Here is a 25,516-nt window from a genome sequence, read left to right on the forward strand (position 1 = left end):
GGGGTGGATGGATATGCTTTATTCAGAGAATGCAGAATTGTCCAAGTTTCAGAGGGGGAAATTGAGGGCGCTTTTGCGCAAATTTTCGGCGGTTTTAGCAAAGGGAAATTTTACATCGGCCGCACTACGTTTTTGAGTAATTACATTGATACGGGTGACGCCGCTCCCATCTGGTAGAATCTCTACCGGCTGAGCCCTACGGAAAAATAACACGTTCGGCTGACGGTTGACGAAATGTTAGCCGCGGATATTATTTCACCGTCCACCAGCCCATGGGGAGCCCTAATTGTACTTGTTAAAAAGCAGGATGGTAGCTGATGCGTACCCTCTACCCCGAATGGACGACTCACTGGATGCCCTAGCAGGGGCGCGGTTCTTTTCAACTCTTGATCTCCTATCCGGGTTTTGGCAGTTGCCACTAGACGAAGACTCCAAGCCCAAAAGAGCCTTTCGTACACCACAAGGCGTGTTCGAATTCAATCGGCTTCCGACGGGTCTTCATTCCACACCAGCGATGAATGGAATTGGTTCTGGCTGGTCTCCAGTGGGAGTCGTACATGATATATCTCGACGATGTTATCGTTTTCAGCCATACGTTTGATGAACACCTGGAACGGCTACGCGTTGTCTTTCTCAAAATGCGTGCGGCCAACCTGAAATTTAAACCACAGAAGTGTCACATTCTCAAGAAATCGGTTCGGTATCTTAGCCACGTAGTAAGTGAATCGGCAATTGCGACTGACCCAGACAAAACCACGTGTGTTCGTACTTGGCCAACGCCCAAGTCGGTGGGGGAGGTGCGCAATTTCATAGGATTCGCGTCCTATTACCGCCGTTTTGTCGCCAAGTTCGCTACAATCGCTAAACCTCTCCACGCCTTGATGGCAAAGAGTCATAAATTCCATTGGGGGAGAGGAGGCCGCATTTGTTGCGCTCCGGGTTGGCTTGGTGAACACCCCTCCCTTCTGCTACCCCGACTTTTCCTTGCTGTTCTTCCTCGATACAGACACTAGTAACACCGGAATTGGAGCTGTTCTGTCTCAAGGTGTCAATGGCGTCGAGAATGTTGTCGCATACGGAAGCAGAGTGCTGTCTCCGGCCGAACAACGGTATTGTGTCACACACCAAGAACTATTTGTATGGTATTTGTATGGTAGACGCTTTGAGATGCGCTCAGACCATGCAGCGCTACAGTACGCGCTGCGTGTTGAACAGCCGTCTGGCCAACTTTCACGTTGGAGGTCCTCGAGGACTACTCCTTTAATGTTACCTATCGCAAAGGCTCCCGACACACGAACGCTGACGCCCTGTTGTGATTACCAACGAGTGGCGGGTGCGCGTGTTTTTCGGGCTCCGGGAGCTGTAAGCCGCCCAACGAGCACTCGCCCCCTCCCCTTGCAGCGTCGGCCGAGGTTGTAACATCTGAGGTGGCCGAGGGTCCGATGGCACGTGATGCCGTCATTGGGCTGGACCACGAAGAATGGGGCGCCTCCAGGTTGAGGAGGCTTCCCTGCTTAAATTGCGACGCCGTGTCAGGGAGGCTGATGGGGGCGGGGATCGACGGGGTGTCGTCTCTGTCATCCTCAGAGGCGGATTGCTCGTGCATTGGGACGGAGGGTTGCGCCGTTATAACATTGTGGTTCCCACTGCCCTGCGGGGTAAGGTCATTTGGGCGGTACACGAGCGCCTGTTGCACCTGGGTGTGCATAAGACGTTGGCCACACTTAAGCTGGACTTCTTCTTGTCCGCTATGGCTAAGGATGTCGCTAATTTGTTGAAAGGGTGTGCGCAGTGCGTGCGGCGGAAACCCCCACATCTTTGGGGGAGGGGGTTCCATTTTCTCTAACTTTTTGATTCAGGCCTTCTGATCGGCTCTCATAACACCAGGCATTTATAATAGAAGCGATATAATCCATCGATAATCACGTGGCGTTACTTTTGCCGAGACAGAATTACAATCACGAATCGCATGATTGTCTCATCGGGGTAGCGGCACCGCTGGAAGAAGTTTCTTCTGTTCACGTTTCTCCACAGCGACGCTCGTGACGATTCCGTGCTCATTCTAGAGTTGGGCGTCGAACCAAGACCCACGTCCAATACGGAAAGAGGACGTCCTGCCTATGAACATCTAGCACAGGGGTCGGCGAACCAAAATAACAAGTGCCATCTTTATTCAAATTCGGTAATATAAAAATTCAATGGGACCAGAACGACCGGCAATGGACTCTGCTGTGAATATAAGACGGTGGTCCTTAATCAAGTCACCAAGCAATCTTTAAAGGGCCGTCCCACGCGGCTCCAGAGCCACAGGTTAGCGAGCCCTGGGCTGAGTAGAGCGCATACGGCCAGCATGGCGTACGCGGAGTGAACTGCGGTAAAAAAAAAATTTCTGCAATGATCTGCATTCGCAGTGCCTTACAACAGCAACCAAAAAAGTCCACTCTCTCTCTGACCAATATGCTGTTGAGTATGGCCATTGGCCGAAACGTCACCTCTGTTTGTTATTGTTTTCATTTTAAGGTCCCGCGCGGTGTCCGTTTTTGCCTATTCTGATATTTTGGTACTGGCAAAGGAGGTCCCATGATGTAGCCGCTCACCCCGAGTTCTCAGTACTCTGATATTGCTTGTCTTTGTGCTGTACGCCTTTTGGTGTCCTCTGGTCTAACACCGTTTGAGATGAGGCTCAAATGAAAGCTGTCGCTAGTGTGGACCAATCAGTCTCATAGACAATGCATTTATTATCAGAGTATGTTTTTTTTGCATTCTGACCACAAGTAGTGTGGTTAATGCAGACATGATTCCTTGTAAAAGGTTTCAGTTTGGTGTTTTAACATCGCAACACCTGTTTTGTTGCCAGAAAAAAGGGCAAACCCTATTCTCATGGGGGTCATGGTTTAGCAGGGGGTGAGGGTTTAGTATGGGGGGATGGTTTTGCAGCATAGTAAGGGTTAGCAAGGGGTGAGGGTTTCATAATAAATCTTTATGGGATAGATCGCGTTATTTATAAACGTGTCGCAACCCGCCTCCACCCAACACGGCCAATGAGTAAAAAATGTGTCACATTGACAAAAGACAAATAGTTCACTACTTTAGCCCACCGGTGTCTTGAAGAGTGGATCTACAACATTTACAATCTGAGTAGTACGACGTTACGCTGAAAACTACATCCAGCATCTTCGGGCGATTTGCCAGAATAGTGAAGCCATCCACCTGCTTCCAGTCTTAAAGAGTGCAGGATGACGTCATCATTGATGAACCGAATCAGGATTCGAGATCAGAGGCGGAGGTGGGGTTGTATACAATTATGTAATAGATCAGTAATCAGCCACTTAGCATGTGACTCACCAGTAAGGAATTGCAATATGTGTTGTGTATTACTTAATAATACGCTTCCATCTTTATTTGAAGCTTTCGTGACTGCAGGAATCCATACTCTTTGGTTCTTTCGGTAAAGTCACGGAGGTAGAAATAAATTAATATGCTTCCAGGCTGCGCTGAGTCTATAGCTATCACAGCGATGAAAATTATTTGAATTCTTCTCAATTGATAATTGGTTCTTTACCCTTCTATCTGGCAACAAAACTGACACCTTTTTTTGCGTCAGTTTTGTTGCCAGATAGAAGGGTAAAGAACCAATTATCATATTTTTACTGGCAAATGAGGTCCCCATAGTGTTCTTCTCAATTTCAAATGATTCTCTAATCTTGGCCAGGAATAATTAGTTCTGCATAACACTTCAACGGTATCAAAATCAATTGAATTCCCTTGTTGGCAAGCATGCTCTGCCACTACTGACAGCTGTGTTTGGGAGAATTTAATGTTCCATTGGTGTTCTTTTAGTCTTACGCTAATGTTACGCCCAGTCTGTCCAATATAACACTTACCGCATAAGCAATTCATCCGATATACACCTTCTGTTGATAAATTCAGTCATTCATCTTTAGTACAAGACACTAGTTGTTGAATTTTGTGTACCGTACCAAATCTCACTAATGTTTTGCTTTGGCAAAACACGGGCTAATTTGTCACTAACTCCCAAGATATATGGTATTTGAATTGTTTTGATAATCTGATCACTTTCAGTAGTATTGTTGTTCGATCTTGATTTGGCATTCAATGCTCTGTTAATTTGAGCATTATTATAGCCATTCAGTCTTAGTGCTTTTTAACATGTTTAATATCTATCCCTAAACTTTCACCATCTGACACTGTCTTTGCCCAATGTATGAGCGTTTAGATGATAGAGGATTTCTGTGCTGGGTGATAATGCAAATCTGCATTCAGATAGGCATCCGTGTGCGTTCCCTTTCGGTAGACGCTGTGTGTTATTTTGCCATTTTGACCGCGTCCAAGCAAAATATCCAGGAATGGGAGTGTGTTTCGATTTAAAGCTTTCGTAAATGCCTGGATTCATATTCTTGGTTCATTCGGTAAAGTCATGTAGAAGGGAAATAATAAAATAATAAAACTTAAATACAACATGATTATTATATTATTTCCCTTCTACGTGACTTTACCGAAAGAACCAAGAATATGGGAGTGTGTTGTTCACCTACATTTCTATGGTGAACTGAATGGCTGGGTTTTGCGCATTCAAGATTAGTTAAAAATGCAATAAGTGCATCTTTACCATGTGGCCAGACAACCAAAGTGTCATCGACATATCTAAACCAAAAAGATGTTTTTAATATACTTCAGGCAAGTGCTCTTGTTTCAAAGTTTTCCATGTACGGATTTAAAGAAGTCACCTCTCCACAAGAAATCAGTGTCATTTAGACAATGGTCGGCTAGTTTTGGAATGTCTTCTGGTAAACCTGGCTTCTTTACCAGTGTATCAAGTAATTGAAGTGACTCGTCAACTGGAACCTTAGTGAACAGATAAATGACATCAAAACTTACCAGAATATCATTAGGGTTTACGTTTAATATCCTTAATCACATTCACACAAGATGTTCTGAATTTCTTATGAATGAAGCTGTCCTTCCGATGTAGGGTTGTATTTGTTTACTTACATATTTAGCTAATTTATATGTGGCAGAGCCTATTGTACTTACATGGGATACCGATTTTATGAATTTTTTGTAGCCAATACACTCTTGGTAGTTTTGAGGCATGTGGCTTAATTTGGTATTGCTCAGTCTTGGGGATTAATGAATTCGCAATGATTGCAGAAGTCTTGCGTTCAAAAGTATTGCTTGGATCTCGTTTAATTTTAATATTGGTATCTTCCTCCAGTAAATCTTACATTTTATTATCATAATATGATCGGGACGTCATTACATTAGTGGCCTTTATCAGCTGCCATAATTTGAATTTCTTTTTTAAATCTACGCTCTCTTAAGGCTTTTGCTTCACCAAAGCTTAGCAGGGGGTGAGGGTTTAGCAGGGATGGTGATGGTTTAGCAGGGATGGTGAGGGGTGGTGAGGGGTGGTGAGGGGTGGTGAGGGGTTTAGTAGCAGGGATGGTGAGGGGTGGTGAGGGGTGGTGAGGGGTTTAGTAGCAGGGGTGGTGAGGGGTGGTGAGGGATGGTGAAGGTTCAGCAGGGGTGGTGAGGGATGGTGAGGGGTGGTGAGGGATGGTAAAGGGGTGGTGAGGGATGGTAAAGGGGTGGTGAGGGATGGTGAAGGTTCAGCAGGGGTGGTGAGGGGTGGTGAGGGGGTTCACCTTTGGGCGCTTCCACTGAACGCGCCCCGAGGGCGCCCGCCCGCCGGCGCTCCCCGCGGGCGACAGCGCCGTCTCCCCGGCGGGGAAGAGCTCGTCTCGGAAGAGGTCCCCGCGGGAGGCGCACGCGCGCCGCAGACGCGCGTAGTCCTGCCCCTTGTAGGGCTTCGCGTGCACCATGGCGCCGTGGGGAGACGCGGCGGGGGGGAGATGCTGGGGGAGATACGGGGGGGGTGGTGGTGGAGACACACGGGGGGACACGAGGGGAGACACGGGGGGTGGAGGGAGACACACAGGGGGGGGGGGGGGGGGGAGACACGGAGGACACACACAGAGACACGGGGGGGGGGGGGGACACGGAGGACACACAGAGACACGGGGGGGGGGGGGGGACACGGAGGACACACACACACAGAGACACGGGGGGGGGGAGACACGGAGGACACACACACAGAGACACGGGGAGGCAAGTGTTGTACGCACGTGGGGCACGGAGACAGATCGTGAGGAGACCAACTCACGGGGACAGCAGTGCAACACAGAGACAGACAGGGAGACGGAGACACACGGAGACACGGGAGGGAGACAGGGACACACGGAGACACGGGAGGGAGACGGAGACACGGGAGGGAGACGGAGACACACGGAGACACGGGAGGGAGACGGAGACACGGGAGGGAGACAGGGACACACGGAGACACGGGAGGGAGACGGAGACACGGGAGGGAGACGGAGACACACGGAGACACGGGAGGGAGACGGAGACACGGGAGGGAGACAGGGACACACGGAGACACGGGAGGGAGACAGGGACACACGGAGACACGGGAGGGAGACGGAGACACACGGAGACACGGGAGGGAGACGGAGACACGGGAGGGAGACAGGGACACACGGAGACACGGGAGGGAGACAGGGACACACGGAGACACGGGAGGGAGACAGGGACACACGGAGACACGGGAGGGAGACGGAGACACACGGAGACACGGGAGGGAGACGGAGACACACGGAGACACGGGAGGGAGACGGAGACACGGGAGGGAGACAGGGACACACGGAGACACGGGAGGGAGACAGGGACACACGGAGACACGGGAGGGAGACGGAGACACACGGAGACACGGGAGGGAGACGGAGACACACGGAGACACGGGAGGGAGACGGAGACACGGGCCACGCCCTCGCAGCCTCTACCCGATGCCGCCCACGCGAAAGATAAACAGCCGTGATGACGTCACGACTGATAGCAACTTTAATTTGATATGACGTCACGACTGATTGGCACTCTAGATGACGTCGCGGCCGATCGGCACTGAATATGACGTCACGTCTGATTGGAACTTTGGATGTGACGTCACGATTCGAAGCCGCTTTTGGCTAAAACGTCATGTCTGAAACGCTCTTTGGATTGACGTCACGACTGGGAGGCACTGTGGATGACGTCACGACTGGCAGGTGCTGTGGATTGCGTCACGACTGGCAGTTCCTGTGCAAACGTCACGACTGGCAGCAATGTGGATGACGTCACGACTGGCAGATAATGTAGATGACGTCACGACCAACACATTGTGGATGACGTCGCGACTGGCAGGTAATGTGGATGACGTCACGACCAGCACACATTGTGGATGACGTCGCGACTGGCAGGCACTGTGGGTGACGTCACGACTGGTAGGCACTGTGGATGACGTCACACATGGCAGGCACTGTGGATGACGTCACGACTAGTAGGCACTGTGGATGACGTCACAACTGGCAGGTACTGTGGATTGCGTCACGACTAGCAGTTCCTGTGGATGACGTCATGACTGGCAGGTACTGTAGAAAACGTCACGACTAACAGGCACTGTGGATGACGTCACGACTGGCAGGTCCTGTGTAAGGTGTCACGACCGGCAGTTACTGTGAATGGCGTCACGACTGACAGGCACTGTGGATGACGTCGCGACCGGCAGCTACTGTGTATGACGTCACGACCGGCAGCTCCTGTGGATGACGTCACGACTGGCAGTTCCTGTGGATGACGTCACGACCGGCAGCCACTGTGTATGACGTCACGACCGGCAGCTCCTGTGTATGGCGTCGCGACCGGCAGCTCCTGTGGATGTCCCCTCTCGAGTCAGCGGCGTTCTTCTCTCCTCCGGCTGATGTCAGACTCAGGATCATCTTGATTGAGACTGCAGGAGGAGGAATCCCATGAGCTGTGAAGCTCTTTCACACAGATGTCCAGTGGGGGCACGGGGTCAACAAGAGACGCTACAAAGACGCGATAGCAGTGCAGCATAGAGGGAATGGAAAGCAAGCCACGAATTTTACGTTCATAAACAGGACCCTGTTGGGTGGGCTGGTAGGAACGAATAACCAAAGAATATAAACATAATGTATTATTACACTTGTTAAGCCAGGAAAGCCCCACTGAGTCAAAAGGTTTTTGTAGGGTCCTGCCAAGTGTTTGCAGTAGGGGGCGATGTTGCTACACGGACGGACGGACAAACGGACGGACGATATAATCTATTGGTGTCTGGTCCACTTCGTTCCTACCAGTATAACCACGTGAGTTATATAAGTTCGATGTGTGAATGTCGATGCAGAGCAACACCATTCACAATCAGAATATGTGTTTATACTGGAGGAGGAATCCGATTAGCCACAAAGGGGCCGTCCATAAATGACGTCACGCGATTTTGGACAGTTTTTGACCCCCCACCCCGCTCGTCACACGGCGTCACAAAAAGTCAGACCCCCCCCCTCAAATATGACGTCACAAAGCTCTGCCCCCCCCCCCCATAAAAAAAAAACATTTACATTTTGAAAATGAAACATGCTTCAAATCGCTTTAAACTATTGTCATTGTAGTGCGTATTTAATGTGGCGTTGTACTCTGATGTTGTCGGAGAAAACATTAAAAGTTTATTTAATTAAGTAGAACGTGGTGTTTATATTTATTTAAAGTTGCGCAATTTTGATGTGACGTCACATTTCTCAAACCCCCCCCACGTCACACATCGTCACAAATGTCTGACCCCCCCCACCCACAGGTGCGTGACGTCATTTATGGACGGCCCCTCACCGGATTCTTCCTGCGGTCTCAATAAACATTCACATTCTGACGTGCCCATCGGCACACGCGGGGGGGGGGGAGGGGCGGTAAACATGCGGTGACGTCATCTATGCGGCGCGTGGCGGCGGGCAAACTCGCGCGGACAGTGATGACGCAATGTCTCGGCGCGGCTGCGCGGTGACGTCACGCGGCGGGGCGGGCGCGCATGCGCAGTGTGCGGCTGGACGTGGCGGCGCAGCGGCAGCTCCATCGAGACTCAAGGCCAACTCCCCCGAGGTGATCGGGAGCGATCGGGAGTGATCGATAGTGATCAATGTTGATCGAGAGTGATCGACAGGCACCCGCAGTGATGAGCAGGGATCTCGAGTGATTGATGGGCGTCCAGAGTGATCAGCAGTGATCTCGAGTGATCAGCAGGGATCTAGAGTGATCGATAGGCGTACGGAGTGATCAGCAGTGATCTCGAGTGATCAGCAGCTATCTCGAGTGATCGATGGGCGTCCAGAGTGATCAGCAGTGATCTCGAGTGATCGGCAGAGATCTCGAATGATCGATAGGCGTACGGAGTGATCAGCAGGGATCTAGAATGTTCTATAGAGATCTAGAGTGATCGATAGGCGTCCAGAGTGATCGATAGGCGTCCAGAGTGATCGATCGAGCTCAAGAGTGATCGATAAAGATATAGAGTGATCGATAGAGATCTAAAGTGATCGATAGAGATCTAGAGTGATCATCAGAGATTTAGAGTGACCAGGAATATATAGTGATCGATAGAGGTTTAGAGTGATCAGTAACTATCTAGAGTGATCGATATTGATATAGGGTGACCAGTAGTGGTCTAGAATGGTCGATATACATCTACTGGAGTGATTGATAGGAGCGTCTTCGTGTCGAGTCCAACTCGATTTGTAGAGATCTCGAGTGATCGATACAGGTCTATAGTGATCGATAGAGGTCTAGAGTGATCGGTAGAGATCTCGGGATCAATATCATTACGATAGACACGTGAGTGTAGCGTACACGTACACTGGTGTACAGAGTAGAACCTACTCATCAATATAGCTCTATAGTGATCAATACATATAGTGATCAATACATATAGTGATCAGTAGCCACCTTATAGAGCACTACTTGTATATAGTACAACCTTAGTGGTTAATACAGCTCTCGTGATCAATATATGTCTATAGTGGTTAATAGAGCTTTATTGTGAGTGTGTGGTGCAGCTGTGTGAGTGTGTGGTGCAGCTGTGTGAGTGTGTTGGGCAGCTGTGTGAGTGTGTGGTTCAGCTGTGTGGGTGTGTGGTGCAGCTGTGTGAGTGTGTGGTGCAGCTCTGTGGGTGTGTGGTGCAGCTCTGTGAGTGTGTGGTGCAGCTCTGTAAGTGTGTGGTGCAGCTGTGTGAGTGTGTTGGGCAGCTGTGTGAGTGTGTGGTGCAGCTGTGTGAGTGTGTGGTGCAGCTGTGTGGGTGTGTGGTGCAGCTGTGTGAGTGTGTGGTGCAGCTGTGTGAGTGTGTGGTGCAGCTATGTGGTGCAGCTTTGTGAGTGTGTGGTGCAGCTGTGTGGGTGTGTGGTGCAGCTGTGTGAGTGTGTGGTGCAGCTGTGTGAGTGTGTGGTGCAGCTGTGTGGTGCAGCTTTGTGGGTGTGTGGTGCAGCTGTGTGAGTGTGTGGTGCAGCTCTGTGGGTGTGTGGTGCAGCTGTGTGAGTGTGTGGTGCAGCTGTGTGAGTGTGTGGTGCAGCTGTGTGAGTGTGTGGTGCAGCTGTGTGGTTCAGCTTTGTGGGTGTGTGGTGCAGCTCTGTGGGTGTGTGGTGCAGCTGTGTGAGTGTGTGGTGCAGCTTTGTGGGTGTGTGGTGCAGCAGTGAGAGTGTGTGGTGCAGCTGTGTGAGTGTGTGGTGCAGCTGTGTGTGGTGCAGCTCTGTGGGTGTGTGGTGCAGCTGTGTGAGTGTGGTGCAGCTGTGTGAATGTGTGGTGCAGCTGTGTGAGTGTGTGGTGCAGCTGTGTGGGTGTGTGGTGCAGCTCTGTGAGTGTGTGCTGCAGCTGTGTGAATATATGGTGCAGCTGTGTGAGTGTGTGGTGCAGCTGTGTGGGTGTGTTGTGCAGCTCTGTGAGTGTGTGGGGCAGCCTTGTGAGTGACCGTGTCTCTGTCCCCAGGTGCCATGGCAGGCGGCAGTGACTTCGGGAATCCCTTGAGGAAGTTCAAGCTCGTGTTCCTGGGCGAGCAGAGCGGTGAGGTCCACAGCCCTGCCTTGGGCCTAGTGCCCAGCCATATTTGTAGCATTACCCCTTCGCCCAGTAGCCCAGCAAAGTCCAATACCTCTGCCTCGGCCTATAGCATAGTCCTGTAGCTCAGGCCTATAGCCCTGCCTCGCCAAGTCCAATAGCCTCGTCCCGTAGCCCTGCCTAGCCCCCATTAGCCGAGTCCTGTAGCCTAGTCCCGTAGCCCTGCCTAGCCCCCATTAGCCGAGTCCTATAGCCTCATCCCGTAGCCCTGCCTAGCCCCCATTAGCCGAGTCCTATAGCCTCGTCCCGTAGCCCTGCCTAGCCTCCATTAGCATAGTCACAGGTGTCGGCAACCCAAAATATATCAGGAAGAGGCATTTATTTTTCGAATTCGGTAAAAACAACTCAGTATTTGAAGAGCCACCGCAATGTGCACGTGACGAATACGAGACGGTGGTGGTCCTCGATAAGCAACGCCACGAAGCAGTCCCTGGAAGAGCCGGCATGCAGCCGCGGAGCCGCAGGTTGCCGACCCCTGCCCTCGTCCTACAGCCCAGTCCCATATCCCTGCCTAGCCCAGCCTAGCCCAGTCCCGTAGTCTATCCCCGTGGTTGTCAAGAATGTGGCTCCCCGCACCACCGGTGGTCCGCGATGCTCCTGCACGGGGACCTCGGCGGTCGCTGCGATGTGAACGCGGCTCGATCCGGACAAGAATCACAACAGCGTCCAGACCTCTTGTTTCGGACATTAATTAATACTTTACTTCGGATATTAAATGTAATAATGAAGTTGGGTAAACTACCCTGATTAAACTTCCCCAACCATCAGATCTGAATGCCATCCCAAAAGAAAACCAACCCTTATAGCTGAATTTAAAAGTGAATGTTTTTATGTTCCGAAATATGAATCGTGTTGTATTAGTGGTAGAGGTATTGCTCTACTTATGAACGAGTTCGTTTCCAGAGGTCTATTCTTTCGTCCAACTTTACTCCTGTCGATTCCAAACATGTTTTACGGCATGTACACTTAACACGGGGGAATGGCTTTAAACGTTGTATGATCTGTAGATGTAGGTGCCCACTGGTTCTTCACATTCTGCAGATGTACAAGCCACCACCGCAATCTATTGCGTGGCGGTTAAACTTGCGACTCTCGCTCGAATGCTTGTAAGTAGAGGAGTCTCTCTATTGAGAGAAGTGAATGTGTTTGTCAACAGGGGAGGATGGTGGTGGGGGGGGCACTGGGTGGTGGTCCGCCAGAAGTGTTCGCATCGGCTGAGCCGTCCGCGGGGCCACACAAGTTTGAGTAAATCAGCGCGCGAGTCCCAATAGCCCTGCAGCCCAGTCCCATAGCTCGGTCTCATAGCCCTGCCTACCACAGGACCCCAGACTCACCAAGCCCTCGAGCTTGGCTCTGTATGTGAGCCCTGCAGAGCAGTTTATAGCGCATTACCATAGTCCAACCCCACCCGCAGCCCAGATTGATATCCCAGCACTATAGCGCTGTAGCCCAGCCCGATGGCCCAGTCTCTAGTCCAATTCTGTAGCCGTGGCTGGTTATCCAGCCAGCCACATAGCCCAGCCCTATAGACCAGGGCTATAGGCAAACCCTATTGACCAGGGCTATAGGCAAACCCTATAGACCAGGGCAAAAGGCAAACCCTATAGACCAGGGCTATAGGCAAACCCTATAGACCAGGGCTATAGGCAAACCCTATGGACCAGGGCTAATAGTCCAGCGCCATAGCCTAACCCCGTGTGTGTGTGTGTGTGCGTATCTTTGTTTTTGTTCTGCAGTTGGCAAGACCTCGCTCATCACGAGGTTCATGTACGACAGCTTTGACAACACGTACCAGGTGGGTGCCACGGTGGCTCGGAGATGTTAACTACCTCGCCCGGTATACAGAAGGTCGTGGGATCGATCCCGACCCTGACACCTGCTGTATATTTGGAGTCTGCGTGTCTCATCATCATCACGGTGGCTATGAGATGTTAACTACCTCGCCCGGTATACAGAAGGTCGTGGGATCGATCCCGACCCTGACGCCTGCTGCTGTCTATTTGGAGTGTGCGAGTTTTCCGCGTGGTCGTGTGGCTTTTCCCTCCACATTTGCAAGCATGCGTTTCGAGTGTTTATTTGGCTGCTCTACATTTCCACGTGATAAGCCACTTCGTTGGGCTTAGCGATAGAGCTCGGTGGGCCTTACCTGGAAAAAATAAAAAAGAGTTTAGTTTAGAGAGGGAGGCTGCCACAGTGGTGTAGTCGTTGGCACACTGGACTTGCAATTCACAGTCGCCGATTCAACTCCATCTCCTGGTGCGGCTGTTGATACAAGGAAGCAAGTTAATGGAATCCGCCGTGTGAATGGACGCAGCGCCACGGTCAGTTGGACCGGCGGTAGCATGCGTGGTTGAGGGAGTTTGGTGCGGGTACTTCCGCTTTCAGAATCAGAATATTTATTTAGGCTGCAGGAGGAGGAATCTGATAAGCTATGAAGCTCTTTTTCACAGATGTGCACTAGGGGCACGGAGTCAGAACGTTACAACAACAAACAGGACACAAAAACACGATAGGAGTAGTGCCAAGTATAGGAAAGGTAAACAAATCATTTTAAAATAGACAAACGAAACTATGTTTATCTTACCAGGTAACACCCACCGAGCTATTAGCTTAGTTTCCTATTGATGACTACTTGTAAATGTTGTGGGGTTCACTCTCCAACACACAACCGGTGTGCTGAAACAAGAAACTAATTGGCACGTTCTGTTTAAGGGACAAACCCCTAACTAGTTGGCTGTGTCGGGCGGCGGCGGCGGGTTAAACGACCACAACATTTATATTCACGCGATCTAACACCCACAAAACAACCTCTTATTGTGGATACTCAATTGGGATCACACAGCAGCAGCAGCAACATCGCCCCCTACTGCGAGAACCATGGCAAGGACTCTTGAAAAAGAGTCTTGAGGCTCACTGAAGCTGCAACTTAGAATAACGAAGAGGGCCCTTGATGTCTCTCTCCCGTGCGTCTCTTCCCCCCCCCCGCCCGCCTCCGTGCGGCGCTCGTGAATTATTGAGGCCCCCCGCGGCGCTGCGTTGGCAGCGGCCTCCATTATTCACGAAGCTGGCCCCTCAGGGGGTCCGGCTCGCCTTCCGCCGGGCTCCGTTGTCAAACGAGCGCTTGTCAAACGAGCGCTTGGTAAACGAGCGCTTGTCAAACGGCGCACTCCGCTAGGGAGGGCCCTGGCGGTTAGGGTCCCACCTGCGAGGGCCTCGCCAAACCTCGGTACAAATCACTTGCTGCCACCCCAAACACAGATGGCAATCTCGATTTGAAGTTTTCGTGACTGCAGGAATCCATACTCTTTGGTTCTTTCGGTAAAGTCACGTGGGTAGAAAATAAAATAAAATCACGACGTTTTGATTGCTACACAAGCAATCATCATCAGCTGGGAAAACCACGGCAAAAAAATGTTGCTGAAGTGGGAGAGAGAGTTGCCGTGGTAAGAGGTTATATCGGTAAGAAAGGGGGAGGAGCAAAATTGTCTTGCTGTGGTTTTCCCACCTGATGATGATTGCTTGTGTTGCACTCGAAACGTCGTGATTTTATTTTATTTTATACCTACGTGACTTTACCGAAAAAACCAAACAGTACAGTTGCCAATGCCGGGACTGGTGGCAACTGTGACTCTGCTAAGCCTAGAGAGGCTCTGTGTGGTGGAGACACGGAGAGGCCGTGTTGCGTTTAACACACGAATCTTACGTTTACCACAAGATTCGTGAGAGGTAAAGAGTGCAGCACGCTTCTTGGATCAAACGCGGCAAAGTGGAGCGGTGCGAGGGAAGATGCAGAGGATTGGGAATTGTATCCGTTGAAAGTATTTCACCCAGAGAATCCCTCGGAATGGGACGGCTCGTTCAGCGAAGCTCAGGGCCCCGGGCGTCGCTAGACACGCGCTCCATGCTCGTAGTGACGCACGCACGCGGATTTGTAGTGACACGCGCACGCAGGCTTGTAGCGACGCAGGCACGTGCACTCGTAGTGGCCGTGCGTGCGTTGCGACGTGAGCGATCGCGGCCCCCCCGTGGATCGACTTGTCTCCGCTGCTTCTCTCTCCTTCGGCCTGCAGGCGACCATCGGCATCGACTTCCTGTCCAAGACGATGTACCTGGAGGACCGCACAGTGAGTGGCCTCCTCCTGCTCCCCTTCATAAGTGTTCTCTCTGCTCATGTTTCTTTCCTTCTGCCCCCCCACCTCCTCCTCCACCACCGCGTGGTGATTGCTTTCCTGCGGGGCAGTGGCCAGAATAGAGCCCCCCCCCCTCACAACTACTGCATGGAGTGGACGTCGCGTGAAGGGGTCTCAGAGGTAGTTCTGCGGTGTGTGCATCCACAGGCCCCGTCCCCTGAGACGGGGCGCCCACAAGTGCCATGCTTGGAATACAAATTAATTGTGGGATCGTTGATGTAAAGTTACGCGCTGTGTTTGTGTGCGAGTGCTAAGTAAGGCTGGCTAGGTTGGCTCGGCCTCAAATGAGTACCTTGTGCGGTGTGTAGTCAACATCACCGTGAAGGAGACAAAGGCAGCCGGACGTGGTGCTGGCCACCCACCCCTCATGTACCGTGCCGGCCTTTGTAGATGTTACTCACTAACAGCACTTGCCCCAATCATCCGTACCGTGTCGTCGTACTGTGTGAGTGCCGTGCGTGTACTGTGTTGTACTGCGCATGTACCGTGTGTGTTACTGCACGTGTACCGTGTTCCCGTACTGCGTGTGTTGTGGTACTGCACGTGTACCTTGTTGTACTGCGCATGTACCGTGTGTGGTCCTGTGTGTGTACCTTGGTGTTGTACTGCGCGTGTACCGTGTTGTGGTACTGCATGTGTTGTGGTACTGCATGTGTACCGAGTTGTACTGCACGTGTACTGTGTTCCCGTACTGCACGTGTTGTGGTACTGCACATGTACTGTGTTCCCGTACTGCACGTGTACTGTGTTGTGGTACTGCACGTGTTGTGGTACTGCACGTGTACTGTGTTAGCGTACTGCACGTGTTGCCGTACTGCACGTGTACTGTGTTGTGGTACTGCACGTGTTGTTGTACTGCACGTGTACTGTGTTATGGTACTGCACGTGTTGTACTGCACGTGTACTGTGTTGTCGTGCTGCACATGTACCGAGTTGTCGTGCTGCACGTGTATCGTGTTAGCGTACTGCACGTGTTGTGGTACTGTGTGTGTACTGTGTTGTGGTACTGCACGTGTACTGCACGTGTACTGTGTTGTGGTACTGCACGTGTACCATGTTGTCGTGCTGCACGTGTTGTGGTACTGCACGTGTACCGAGTTGTGGTACTGCACGTGTACTGTGTTGTGGTACTGCACGTGTACTGCACGTGTTGTGGTACTGTGTGTGTACTGTGTTGTGGTACTGCACGTGTACTGCACGTGTTGCCGTACTGCACGTGTACTGCACGTGTACCGTGTTGGTGTACTGCATGTGTTGTTGTACTGCACGTGTACCGAGTTGTGGTACTGCACGTGTTGTGGTACTGTACGTGTACTGTGTTGTTGTACTGCACGTGTATCGTGTTGTTGTACTGCACGTGTACCGTGTTGGTGTACTGCATGTGTTGTTGTACTGCACGTGTACTGCACGTGTTGTTGTACTGCACATGTACCGTGTTGGTGTACTGCACGTGTACCGTGTAGTTGTACTGCACGTGTACCGTGTTGTGGTACTGCACGTGTATCGTGTTGTTGTACTGCACGTGTACCGTGTTGGTGTACTGCATGTGTTGTTGTACTGCACGTGTACTGCACGTGTTGTTGTACTGCACGTGTACTGCACGTGTTGTGGTGCTATGTGTGTACTGTGTTGTGGTACTGCACATGTACTGCACGTGTACCGTGTTGTTGTACTGCACGTGTACCGAGTTGTGGTGCTGCACTCTAGATCAGGCTGCAGCTGTGGGACACGGCGGGCCAGGAGCGCTTCCGCAGCCTCATCCCGAGCTACATCCGCGACTCGGCGGCCGCCGTGGTGGTCTACGACATCACGAGTACGCCCGCCCATACACTGACAGCCGCTTCTCTTCCTCTTCCTCCTCCTCCTCCTTCCCTGTACTCACCTACTCCTGTTTGCTCCGTCTGTGTGTGTGTCTGTGTGTGGGTGTGTGTCTGTGTGTGTCTGTGTGTGTGTCTGTGTGGGTGTCTGTGTGGGTGTCTGTGTCTGTGTCTGTGTGGGTGTCTGTGTGGGTGTGTGTGTCTGTGTGTGTCTGTGTGGGTGTGTGTGCGCTCTGGGTGTGTGTGCTGTGTCACTTCCCGGCTATGTGTTGCCTCTGCCCGTGTGTGCGTTCTGTGTGGCGTCATCTCACCCACCATACACCTCACCCGCTCCGCGTCTCACTCGCTTCGCGTCTCACTCACTCCACCTCTCACTCACTCCAACATCTCACTCACTCTGCACCTCACCCCACATCTCATCCGCTCCGCTGTCCTGTGTGTGCGCATGTGTCTGTGTGCCTGTGTGCGCGTGTGTCTGTGTGCCTGTGTGCCTGTGTGCCTGTGTGCCTATGTGCCTGTGTGTCTGTGTGTGTGTGCGTGTGTGCGTGTGCCTGTGTGTCTGTGTGTCTGTGTGTCTGTCTGTGTGTCTGTCTGTGTGTCTGTGTGTCTGTGTGTCTGTGTGTCTGTGTGTCTGTGCCTGTGTGCCTGTGTGTCTGTGTGTCTGTCTGTGTGTCTGTGTGTCTGTGCCTGTGTGTCTGTGTGTCTGTCTGTGCCTGTGTGTGCGTGTGTCTGTGTGTCTGTGTGTCTGTGTGCCTGTGTGTCTGTCTGTGTGTCTGTGTGTCCGTGTGCTTGTCCGTGTGCGTGTCCGTGCGCGTGGCCCCGTCTGGCCGAGCGTTCTGCCTCTCGTCTCTCTGCCGCCCGCCGCCGCTCCCGTCGCCCCCCCCCCCCCCCCCCCCCGGGGGAGCCACCGCTGCCCCCTCCCCCACCATCGCCCCCCTCACCCCCACCGCTCCTAGGGCCTCCCCCCTCCTGCCCCCTCCTCCTCCCGCGCCTCCTCCCCCCCATCCCCCCCCACCATCGCCTCCTTCCCCTGGCCAGGTGCGCCTACAGCTGTGGGACACGGCTGGGCAGGAGAGGTTCCGTAGTCTCATCCCCAGCTACATCCGCGACTCCACTGTGGCGGTCGTAGTCTACGACGTCACCAGTGAGTAACGCGCCCCCCCCCCCTCTCTCTCTTTCGCGGGGGGTGGGGGGGGGGCCCTGGGGGGGTGGGGGGCCGTAGGGGGCCGTCGGAACCTGCAGCAAGCAGCGCCCCCCCCCCACTACCATCACCTGAGCATGAACACACGGGGCTGGCTCCCCCAGCAGATGTCCGTGCGAGTCAGGGTCTCTTCACCCCGTGTGCTTGTGTGTGTTGTGTGTGTGTTGTGTGTGTGTTGTGTGTGTGTTGTGTGTGTGTTGTGTGTGTGTGTTGTGTCTGTGTGTGTTGTGTGTGTGTTGTGTGTGTGTTGTGTCTGTGTGTGTTGTGTGTGTGTGTTGTGTCTGTGTGTGTTGTGTGTGTTGTGTGTGTGTTGTGTCTGTGTGTGTTGTGTGTGTTGTATCTGTGTGTGTTGTGTCTCTGTGTGTTGTGTGTGTGTTGTGTCTGTGTGTGTTGTGTGTGTGTTGTGTGTGTGTTATGTGTGTGTTGTGTCTGTGTTGTGCCTGTGTGTGTTGTGAGTGTTGTGTGTGTGTTGTATCTGTGTGTGTCTCTGTGTGTGTTGTGCGTGTGTTGTGTCTGTTGTGTGTGTTATGTGTGTGTTGTGTCTGTGTGTGTGTATCTGTGTGTGTTGTGTCTGTGTGTGTGTGTTGTGTCTGTGTGTGTGTGTTGTGTCTGTGTGTGTTGTATCTGTGTGTGTCTGTGTGTTGTGTCTGTGTGTGTGTGGGTTGTGTGTGTTGTGTGTGTGTGTTTTATCTGTGTGTGGTGTGTCTGTGTGTGTTGTATCTGTGTGTGTTGTGTGTGTGTGTTATATCTAGCTTTGTGTGTGTGTGTGTTTGTTGTGCGTGTTTTCTATCTTTGTGATTGTGTGTTAGATCTGTGTTTGTTTTGTGTATATGCTGTGTTACTATCTGTGTGTGTTGTGTGTGTGCAGTTTTGTGTGTTATATATGTGTGTGTGTTGTGTGTACAATGTGTGTGTCATATCTATGTTGTGTGTGTTATATCTGTGTGTGTGTAGTGTGTGTTATATATTTGTGGGTTGTGTGTGTGTGTAGAGTACCGGGCAGAGACAATCTCCAAAGATACATGCTGAGGGAAGGTGGCGTTTGTGCGCAGACTGCCTGACATGACTACAGTCTGGACCACTGGTCGGGTTCCGCAGGATTAAAAGGATGCCCTGCTTGGTCCCCTTCTTTAAGAAAGGGGACCGCCAAGACTGTAACAACTACAGGGGCATCTCACTCCTCAGTGTGCCGGGAAAGGTCCTGGCAAGGATTATTCAACATCGCCTTGCTAGGCACGCTGGGGAGAGGCTTGCGGAGCCCCAATGTGGTTTCAGGAAAGGGCGGTCCTGCACAGATGCCATATTTTCTGTCCATTTGCCACAGCAGAGGTATAGGGAATTCCAACAAGACCTACATCTCTGCTTTATTGACCTGGTCAAGGCCTTTGATACCATCAGTAGGCCTGGGCTCTGGGTTGTCCTTCGTGCTTTCAGAGTCCCTGACTCTCTGCTCACGATCATTAAGGACCTTCATGATGGTGAGCAGGCCTGGGTAAAACGACGTGGCCAGGAGTCAGAGCCTTTCCCTGTACACCATGGGGTACAACAGGGATGTCCTGTGGCTCCCACATTATTTAACATCTATTTCGACCACATAGTTCATGAAGCCTTCGATGGCTGTACCAGAGTAATTTCCATCTGGTATAGATACAATGGGAGGCTGATCGATACCCGGGTGCAGTCAAGGGATGGCTCCCTATTGGTAAAACATGTTCTGTATGCCGATGATCTGGTGATTGCTGCTCACTCAGAGGAGGAGTTGGAGGCGCTACTGCTGAACCTGGAGCGTGCCACTAAGAGGTGGGGCCTTACCATCAACACCCACCAAAATTAAGCACCTGCCTGGGTATTTTGTGCCATCAATCACTCTACCCCCATAACTCCCAATTGGCCATGGGGCAGTTGTGGAGATAGTGGAGAGTTTTTCATACCTGGGGAGTGTGCTCATGACCAGCTCCGGTTTGACAGCAGAGGTCTCGCACCAAATCAGCCTAGCGGCATTATATTTTAATCAACTGCATAACGCTGTGTGGAAGCTACCTGGTCTGTCACTCCACACGAAGCTTCGGGTCTTCTCGGCCATGATCATTCCCTCCTCTATGCTTGCGAAACGTGGACCCCCTTAATGGAACATCTTCACCGGTTAAAACAATTCGGCTGGCCTGCCTATGATCCATCCAGGGTTTAACCAGGCTGGATTTTGTGATGAACTCACAAAGTCCCATCGGTGAGCTCCTCTGGCAGGCAAGGCTGCGTTTGCTGGGTCATGTAGCCCGCATGCCCAGCCACCGCATGCCTAAACAGGTTTTGTTTGGCCGGATAGAGGGGGCTAAACGGGCGCAGCACGGGCTAGAGAAGAGATGGAGTGATGTGGTACAGGAGGATGTGGAGCTGAGTGCACTTGCCGATGACCGGTGCCAACAGTGTCAAGATCGGCCTCTATGGAGGAGGCTCGTGAAGGATGCTACTGGGCAGTTGGAGGCAGTCGCCCTCCAGCAACAACGGAGGGCAGAGAAGCGACACTCACAACAACGAGCGGAGTGCCGGGTGGATAAACCACAGCAAGTTTGCACAGTAGGGGGCACAGGTGGTGCATCGGCCAGTCATCTGAGTAGGTTGACTCATGGCACCTGGGTCTGCCAGCATGTGTTCGACACTTCACGTGGCCTTAACGTGCACATACCCTGGCACAAGCGCCATGGTGACGTCACCGACAAATGGCGGTTGTGTTTGTGTGTGTTATATCTGTTTGTGTAGTGTGTGTAGTGTGTGTGTTACCCACCCACCCTCCTTCACATACCGTTCCCGGCCTTCTTAGATGCTGCTCGCGAAAAGAACACTTGCCCCAATAGCCCGTTAAGGCTATGCGGGGGATCTTTGTTGTGCGTGCGTGCGTACGCGCAGATGTCAACTCATTCCAGCAGACGTCCAAGTGGATTGACGACGTGCGAACCGAGCGAGGCAGCGACGTCATCATCATGCTGGTGGGGAACAAGACCGACTTGGCGGACAAGAGGTTGGCACCGACGCCCACGCCCGCCCACGCCCGCACACGCGACACCGGCCGGCAAACGCCCCGCCGAGACCCCTAGGACTCTGGCCCGGCTCCGTGCCGGTCACGGTCGGCGAGAGCGGAGGAGCCGGAGAGCGGCCGCGGCGGCCACTCTCGAGGGGGTCGATGACCCCGCTCGCTCACCGCTTTCGTGCGCCCGTTGCCTCCGCAGCCCAAAGTGGGGGTTTGGAAAATTCTCCACGTGATCCACCGCCCCCCCCCCCTCACCTCCGGAGCGTGGGATATCGCACACGCCCGCCCGCACACTCGTGGACGCTCGCGGACGCACTCGCGCAGATTCTATCCCCCCACGTAGCGACCTCGGCGGGGAGGCCCACGACCAGTTTGGCCGTGTTTGTGGCCTCGAGCGGGAATCGAACCCGGGTCGTCGGGTTCGTAGCGCGGCACGCTGCCCGCCGAGCCACCGCTTCGCTCTTCGGACACAGACTGCACAAGAGACAAAGATCCCCCGTATAGCCTGTAACATTGTTGGGGCAAGTGCTATTAGCGAGTAGCACCTGTGAAGGCCAACACGGCACACGAGGGGGTGGGTGGTCAGCCCTATGCCTGGCGGCCTTCGTCTCCCTAGTAGCGATATTAACACAGCGCACCAGGTACTCATTTGAGGCTGAATCGACCTAGGGGATGCCCACTGTTATTGATCGTCAGCGGGAATTGGAACTCGAGTTGCTGGGTCCAAGGGCACGGTGTGCTAACCGCTGCGCCACCGCTCCCAAACAACACGGACACAGGGACACACTCTCTCCCTCCCCCCGTGAACTCTCCCTCCCAGACAACATGGACACAGGGACATACTCTCTCCCTCCCCCTGTGAACTCTCCCCGTGAGCTCTCCCCCCGTGAACTCTCCCTCCCGTGAGCTCTCCCTCCCGTGAACTCTCCCCATGCCCCCCCCCCCACAGGCAGGTGTCCATCGACGAAGGTGAGCGCAAGGCCAAGGAGCTGAACGTGATGTTCATCGAGACCAGCGCCAAGGCCGGCTACAACGTCAAGCAGGTGCGCACCTCCCGGCCCCCGGCATGGCTAGACGCCCGGCTAGAGGCCCGGCTAGACGCTCGGCCGCTGCACGGACAACAGCCGGCGGAGTGACGGCAGCGCGACGAGTGGCGCAGAGTAGCGGGAGCGGTCGTGTGTAGTTTAGTGTTGTGTAGTGTGTAGTTTAGTGGTATTGTAGTGTGTAGTGTAATATGTAGTGTAGTGTGTAGTGTAGTATAGCGCTATTGTAGTGTGTAGTGTAACGGTAGTGTAGTGTGTAGTGTAATGTAGCGGTGGTTTGTAGTGTGTAGTGGTAGTGTAATGTAGCGGTAGTGTGTAGTGTAATATGTAGTGTAGTGTGTAGTGTAATATGTAGTGTAGTGTGTAGTGTAATATGTAGTGGTAGTGTAGTGTGTAGTGTAACGGGAGTGTAGTGTGATGTAGTGGTTGTGTAGTGTAGTGGTAGTGTAGTTTTGTGTAGTGTAGTGGTAGTGTGTAATGGTAGTCTAATGGTAGTGGTACTCTAGCGTGTGCGTGCATCTGGGCGTGCGTGTGTGTGAGCTCACGTGTGCGCGTGTGTGTGTGTGTGTGTGCGCGCATGTGCGCGCATGTGTGCGCGTGTGTGCTGCCAAGAAGTGACGTTGCCAATTGTATACTTTGTTACTTTAAGGCACCGGTCGGTGACGAGTTGATGTTTGTTACTTTGCAACTGCCCGTGCCACTGTCGCGAGTGTCATGTCGCTGTCCACAAAGTTTGCAAGGCCACGGCCTCACAAGCGCCGCGTGCCTCCGCAGCTCTTCCGGCGCGTGGCGGCCGCGCTCCCCGGCATGGACGCCTCTCCGGAGAGGAGCAAGGAGGACAGTATCCTTGCTGCGTGCTGCAGGCCTCGCTGAGACCCCCCCCCCCACCTGCGTTGGCACCGTGCCACACCCACCCTCACCCCACCCTCACCCCACCCTCACCTCATCCTCACTCTTTCCACCCGCTCTCTCCACCCGCTCTCTCCGCCCGCTCTCTCCACCCACTCTCTACATTTTTTTTTTTGCACGGCTCCCTCTTATCTGTGTCTCCCTCTTATCCGCGTGTCTCCCTTACATCTGTCTCCCATTATTAAACCATTATAATTATTAAACTATTGTAACTATTAAACTATTATTAATTTTAGCAGGTAAGTCCCCACTGAGCTGCATTGCTCTTTTTCAGAAGTTACCCGGCCACAAACGAAGTGGCTTATCGCTTGGAAACGTAAAGCGGTCAAATCATCTTAAACGCGTGGTGATGTTGATTCTAAATATGGAGGGAAAAGCCGGAGGACCCGGAGAAAAATCCACGCGACTATGGGGAGAACACGCAAACTCCAAATATACAGCAGGCGTGGGGGTTGGGATCGAATCCACGACCTCCTGCACACCAGGCGAGGTAGTTAACATCTTACCACCCTGGCACCCGGGGGTGCCGCTGAGAGATGTTCACTCTTAGATCATCTTTAGATTGCCCAACTCATTCCTTTAGAGCAGCTTTTTGCGTTTGGTTTTGTTTTCCCTTCCGGCGCACCTCCGACGCGCACGGTCGGCTACGTACGGCGGCACGAAAGAAGTTCAACGCACACACGGACACACCTTGGAACCGCGGCGAGCTTCCTTGACCTCGCGACCCTCCGCGCACAGTGATCGACATCAACCTGGAGAAGCCCAAGGAGCACGTGTCCACCGAGGGTGGCTGCGCCTGCTAGAGCGCCGCCGCGGGCGCCTTCTTCCCGCCGGGGGCGGCGGCGTCCCGTCGCCCTCCCCGCGTCGGCCGGGGGGCGGCTGGGGCGGCGCGGGCACGGGGCGGGAGGGAGGGAGGAGACGGAGGAGCCGCGCTCGCTAACCCCGGAGCCTCCGTTGGGGCGTGACGGGTGGCACGGGGGTGGTCGCGCGGCAGCCCTGGGGGTCGTGTAAATATACTACTACTTGGGTGTGTGTGGGCCTTAGCACAATGTCGGTTTGGGTGGACGCGCACGGGCGGTGTGTGTGTGTGTGTGGGTACGTGTGTGTGTGCGCGCGCGCTCCTTGAGGGCTCTAGGTACCATAGGAAGATGATCAAGACGCTAAAGCCGTGCGCTTCAGCGTGCGCTGAATTTCTTTCGCGCCACCGTACGTGGCCGACCATGCTAATCGGAGGTGGTGGGGGGGGGGGGAGGTGAACGAAGTGACGGGGTCGCACGATGGTGACGGCGGCCGCTTATACACGCGGCTCGCTCTGGAGGGGGGGGGGTGCGGGGGCGGTGGGGCATTGCCTCGCGCCGTCTGCGCCGAGCTTGGAAATACCCCCCCCCCCGGGTTCAGCGAGCCCCCACCCCTTCCCCCTCCATCGTGGAGAAGCGGAGTCCTGAGTGCCAGCGCTGCCCAAGGTGGCACAGACCGCCCGACCATATCCCACCCCCCCCCACTTATTTTTTTCTAACATTGTGGTGCATCATAGCGAAAGTTTCCAGTCACATGACGCTCGTTGTGCTGTCCATTCTATTGTACAATGCAGACACGTGGACGTTGAAACAAGGCGGTCAGTGGAAGTTGAGGGTGTCTCTGCGTCGTCTTTGTTTACACGCGGAGCGTTGGGCGAATGTTGACATCGAGGAGGGATCGCGTGAACATAAATGTTGTGTCGTCAAACCCGCCGCCACCCAACAGGTTTGCCGCGTAAACGAAACGTGCCAATCCGTTACACGTGCGGCACACCGGTGGTGTTGGAGAGTAAACCCACAACAACGTTTACCATTCAAGCACCGTGAAGGGGAGGGGCTGGGTGGGGAGGGTGGGGCTGGGTGTGGGGTGGGAGGGGAGGGGCTGGTCACCCCGTGGTGCCCTTATAAAACTCAACGTTTAACCTACTCACGCCGGCTTGTGCCCGCCCCCTCAGTCGGCCATATTTGCGGAATACACCACGCCGCCGTTGACCCTGGTCATCGACCGAGCAACCCAACGTTCCTACCAGCTCCCTCCACAGGAATGTGTTTTACCCGACGATACATTATTTATTGACGCGATGTTTCCCATAACGCGGTGTTCTTCAGGAATGCCAGCACGACTATCGCGTTGTAGGCGAGCGACGGGACTGCAGCTGCAGATTTCAGGCTCCTTTTGTTTGACCAGTTGAGAGCTCAAGAGACCACGAGAGTCTCATTTGCAGGAGTGAGCTCGCTCGCAAAACAAAAAAAGAATACAAAAGCAACGCGCGGAGAGAAGTGCGTCACTGAAGCACAACGGAGGGAGAA

At 53.1% G+C, this 25,516-nt stretch overlaps 2 protein-coding genes across 3 annotated transcripts in view; one reads left to right on the top strand and one right to left on the bottom strand.

Annotated features, from left to right (window-relative positions):
• Positions 1–5,912, bottom strand: part of LOC133357148 (calpain-5-like) — a 30,847-nt gene extending 24,935 nt beyond the window's left edge. Inside the window, exon 1 of the mRNA XM_061574958.1 lies at positions 5,667–5,912. Coding sequence (XP_061430942.1) covers positions 5,667–5,843 — 177 coding nt within the window. The 5' untranslated portion in view covers positions 5,844–5,912. The remainder of the gene's footprint in view (positions 1–5,666) is intronic.
• A 2,977-nt stretch (positions 5,913–8,889) lies between these two features.
• On the top strand, positions 8,890–24,819 carry RAB6A (RAB6A, member RAS oncogene family). 2 transcript variants are annotated; one of them, XM_061574981.1, is made up of 9 exons: positions 8,890–9,003; positions 10,876–10,950; positions 12,741–12,799; positions 15,075–15,128; positions 18,050–18,155; positions 21,117–21,228; positions 22,187–22,280; positions 23,055–23,121; positions 23,928–24,819. In XM_061574981.1, the coding sequence occupies exons 2-9, from the start codon at positions 10,881–10,883 to the stop codon at positions 23,990–23,992; spliced, it is 627 nt and encodes a 208-aa protein (XP_061430965.1). In that variant the 5' UTR covers positions 8,890–9,003; positions 10,876–10,880; the 3' UTR covers positions 23,993–24,819. The 2 variants fall into 2 exon arrangements, with proteins under 2 accessions (XP_061430965.1, XP_061430964.1); XM_061574980.1 differs by lacking the exon at positions 18,050–18,155 and adding an exon at positions 16,902–17,007 and having other exon boundaries at positions 8,898–9,003.
• The last annotated feature ends 697 nt before the right edge of the window (positions 24,820–25,516 follow it).

The sequence above is a fragment of the Lethenteron reissneri genome, chromosome 57 (genome assembly GCF_015708825.2).
Source record: "Lethenteron reissneri isolate LAM-NWPU_2019-01 chromosome 57, ASM1570882v1, whole genome shotgun sequence".
Classification (NCBI taxonomy): Eukaryota; Metazoa; Chordata; class Hyperoartia; order Petromyzontiformes; family Petromyzontidae; genus Lethenteron; species Lethenteron reissneri.

Excerpts from the sequence above, each read along its gene's own strand:
- RAB6A (XM_061574981.1), top strand. The coding sequence starts at position 10,881 with ATGGCAGGCGGCAGTGACTTCGGGAATCCCTTGAGGAAGTTCAAGCTC. Across the intron at positions 18,156-21,116 it reads CGTAGTCTACGACGTCACCA|ATGTCAACTCATTCCAGCAG; the intron begins GTGAGTAACGCG and ends GCGTACGCGCAG. Across the intron at positions 23,122-23,927 it reads GGAGAGGAGCAAGGAGGACA|TGATCGACATCAACCTGGAG; the intron begins GTATCCTTGCTG and ends CTCCGCGCACAG.